Here is a 3,986-nt window from a genome sequence, read left to right as displayed (position 1 = left end):
CTAACTGAACATGTATCTTTACTGACTGACTGTACATGTATCCTTACCGACTACATATATCCTTACTGACTGTACATGTATCCTTACTGACTGACTGTACATGTATCCTTACTGACTGACTGTACATGTATACTTACTGACTGACTGTACATGTATCCTTACTGACTGTACATGTATCCTTACTGACTACATATATCCTTACTGACTGTACATGTATCATTACTGACTATATATATCCTTACTGACTGACTGTACATGTATCCTTACTGACTACATATATCCTTACTGACTGACAGTACATGTATCCTGACTGTACATGTATCCTTACTGACGGACTGTACATGTATCCTTAATGACTACATGTATCCTTACTGACTACATATATCCTTACTGACTGACTGTACATGTATCCTTACTGTACATATATCCTAACTGACTGACTGTACATGTATCCTTACTGACTGACTGTACATGTATCCTTACTGACTACATATATCCTTACTGACTGAACATGTATCCTTACTGACTACATATATCCTTACTGACTGACTGTACATGTATACTGACTGTACATGTATCCTTACTGACTGTACACATACCTTTACTGACTGACTGTACATGTATCCTTACTGACTACATATATCCTTACTGACTGTACATGCATCCTTACTGACTGTACATGTATCCTTACTGACTACATATATCCTTACTGACTATACATACAGGTCCTTCTCAAAAAATGAGCATATTGTGATAAAGGTCATTATTTTCCATAATGTAATGATAAAAATGAAACTTTCATATATTTCAGATTCATTGCACACCAACTGAAATATTTCAGGTCTTTAATTGTTTTAATACTGATGATTATGGCATACAGCTCATGAAAACCCAAAATGCCTGTCCCAAAAATGAGCATATTTCATCCCACCAATGAAAGACAAGTGTTTTTAATACAAAAAACACCAACCTTCAAATAATCATGTTCAGTTATGCACTCAATACTTGGTCGGGAATCCTTTTGCATGAATGACTGCTTCAATGCGGCGTGGCATGGAGGCAATCAGCCTGTGGCACTGCTGAGGTGTTATGGAGGCCCAGGATGCTTCGATAGCGGCCTTAAGCTCATCCAGAGTGTTGGGTCTTGTTCTCTCAACTTTCTCTTCACAATATCCCACAGGTTCTCTCTGGGGTTCAGGTCAGGAGAGTTGGCAGGCCAATTGAGCACAGTAATACCATGATCAGTAAACCAGTTACCAGTGGTTTTGGCACTGTGAGCAGGTGCCAGGTCGTGCTGAAAAATGAAATCTTCATCTCCATAAAGCTTTTCAGCAGATGGAAGCATGAAGTGCTCCAAAATCTCCTGATAGCTGCTGCATTGACCCTGCCCTTGATAAAACACAGTGGACCAACACCAGCAGCTGACATGGCACCCCAGACCATCACTGACTGTGGGTGCTTCACACTGGACTTCTGGCATTTTGGCATTTCCTTCTCCCCAGTCTTCCTCCAGACTCTGGCACCTTGATTTCTGAATGACATGCAAAATTTGCTTTCATCTGAAAAAAGTACTTTGGACCACTGAGCAACAGTCCAGTGCTGCTTCTCTGTAGCCCAGGTCAGGCACTTCTGCTGCTGTTTCTGGTTCAAAAGTGGCTTGACCTGGGGAATGCGGCACCTGTAGCCCATTTCCTGCACACGCCTGTGCACGGTGGCTCTGGATGTTTCTACTCCAGACTCAGTCCACTGCTTCCACAGGTCCCCCAAGGTCTGGAATCGGCCCTTCTCCACAATCCTCCTCAGGGTCCGGTCACCTCTTCTCGTTGTGCAGCGTTTTCTGCCACACTTTTCCCTTCCCACAGACTTCCCACTGAGGTGCCTTGATACAGCACTCTGGGAACAGCCTATTCCTTCAGCAATTTCTTTCTGTGTCTTACCCTCTTGCTTGAGGGTGTCAATGATGGCCTTCTGGACAGCAGTCAGGTCGGTAGTCTTACCCATGATTGTGGTTTTGAGTAATGAACAAGGCTGGGAGTTTTTAAAAGCCTCAGGAATCTTTTGCAGGTGTTTAGAGTTACGTCGTTGATTCAGATGGTTAGGTTAATAGCTTGTTTAGAGAACCTTTTCATGATATGCTCATTTTTTGAGAAGGACCTGTATATCCTTACTGACTGACTGTACATGTATCCTTACTGACTACATATATCCTTACTGACTGACTGTACATATATCCTTACTGACTGACTGTACATGTATCCTGACTGTACATATATCCTTACTGACTGACTGTACATGTATCCTTACTGATTGACTCAACATGTGTCCTTACTGACTGTACATTTATCCTTACTGACTAAATGTATCCTTACTGACTACATATATCCTTACTGACTGACTGTACATGTATCCTTACTGACTGTACATGTATCTTTACTGACTGACTGTACATATATCCTTACTGACTGTACATTTATCTTTACTGACTAAATGTATCCTTACTGACTGTACATGTGTCCTTACAGACTGACTACATGTATCCTTACTGACTACATGTATCTTTACTGACTGATTACATGTATCCTTACTGACTGTACATTTATCTTTACTGACTGACTACATTTATCCTTACTGACTACATATATCCTTACTGACTGTACATGTATCCTGACTGTACATATATCCTTACTGACTGACTGTACATGTATCCTTACTGAGACTCAACATGTGTCCTTACTGACTGTACATTTATCCTTACTGACTAAATGTATCCTTACTGACTACATATATCCTTACTGACTGACTGTACATGTATCCTTACTGACTGTACATTTATCTTTACTGACTGACTACATATATCCTTACTGACTAAATGTATCCTTACTGACTGTACATGTGTCCTTACTGACTACATGTATCTTTACTGACTGATTACATGTATCCTTACTGACTGTACATTTATCTTTACTGACTGACTACATTTATCCTTACTGACTACATATATCCTTACTGACTGTACATGTGTCCTTAATGTAAACAAACATGGAATTGTTGTTGTTGTTGTTTTTCCTTCACGGCCACAACAAGTCTTGTGCGTTCTGTAAATCGTGGCTCAGCGCTCGTGTGGTCATTCTTCTCCGTCTCTGTCCCTGCAGTTCCTCAGCACTCTCTTCGCTCCTCTGAACTTCATCATGGAGAAGGTGGAGAGCATCCTGCCGTCCAGCCTCTGGCACCAACTAACACGCATCTGACCCAGAACGACCTCACAGGAACCAGGACCAACACCACAGACAGATCTTCTTGAGGACAGTCACGGCCAAACTGAAACCAGAACCCTGCATTGGACAAAAGACACGTTTTTGCCCAGATTTACAGAGTTCACATGACGGGATGCAGCAGAACAGAGAACTGCTTTCCCCTGTGACGTTTGCAGTTTGGGGGGGGTTCAGTCGTCTAAAGCTGTTTTTGATCAGTTGCCATCGTTAAAAAATGAAAATAAAAAAAATCAATAAAAGGACTTTTTGTGTATCTTTGCAAGTACGTTCATCGTGCTGTTTTAATTGTTTGTGTTTTTAATGACTGAGACAGAAGTCTGCTTCCTCAGACACAACCACCATCATCTGGAGCTTCTCATCTGTTCAGATGTTGAGGTGAGAAAAGCAGAACACAGAAACAAGAGTTGGTACCTCTGACTGATTGTACATCGGCCCTGGCTGACATGCAGTTATCTCACCCCACACCACTGGCAGCTTGGCTCAGGGTCCACTGGACAGTCCAGATCAGTTAGACAGCTTCCTCTGAAATGTTCCTCATGGTAGGAACCATCAGGAATTGCTCAACAGCTGGATGTTGAGGAGACATGCCATACACCGACTAGCTGCTGCTGAGAAAAACTGATCCAACAGGATTGTCCTAAATTGGTTGATGAGTTTTCAGTGGTGAGAACAGGTGGAAGAGAACTTGGAGAGGTGGAGGTATGCACTTGAAAG

The 3,986-nt window shown here is 42.0% G+C and overlaps 1 protein-coding gene across 3 annotated transcripts in view; it reads left to right on the top strand.

Annotated features, from left to right (window-relative positions):
- Positions 1–3,514, top strand: part of LOC119416047 (suppressor of tumorigenicity 7 protein homolog) — a 78,905-nt gene extending 75,391 nt beyond the window's left edge. For all 3 annotated transcript variants that reach the window (XM_037683218.1, XM_037683216.1, XM_037683217.1), the window contains one exon: positions 3,153–3,514. In XM_037683218.1, the coding sequence (XP_037539146.1) occupies positions 3,153–3,248 (96 nt within the window). In that variant the 3' untranslated portion in view covers positions 3,249–3,514. The remainder of the gene's footprint in view (positions 1–3,152) is intronic.
- Positions 3,515–3,986: the final 472 nt, after the last annotated feature.

Source organism: Nematolebias whitei, chromosome 10 (assembly GCF_014905685.2).
Source record: "Nematolebias whitei isolate Nwh7 chromosome 10, NemWhi1, whole genome shotgun sequence".
Lineage (NCBI taxonomy): Eukaryota > Metazoa > Chordata > Actinopteri > Cyprinodontiformes > Rivulidae > Nematolebias > Nematolebias whitei.
The sequence above is the reverse complement of the archived record's forward strand: the minus strand, read 5'-3'. Positions and strand labels throughout refer to the sequence as shown.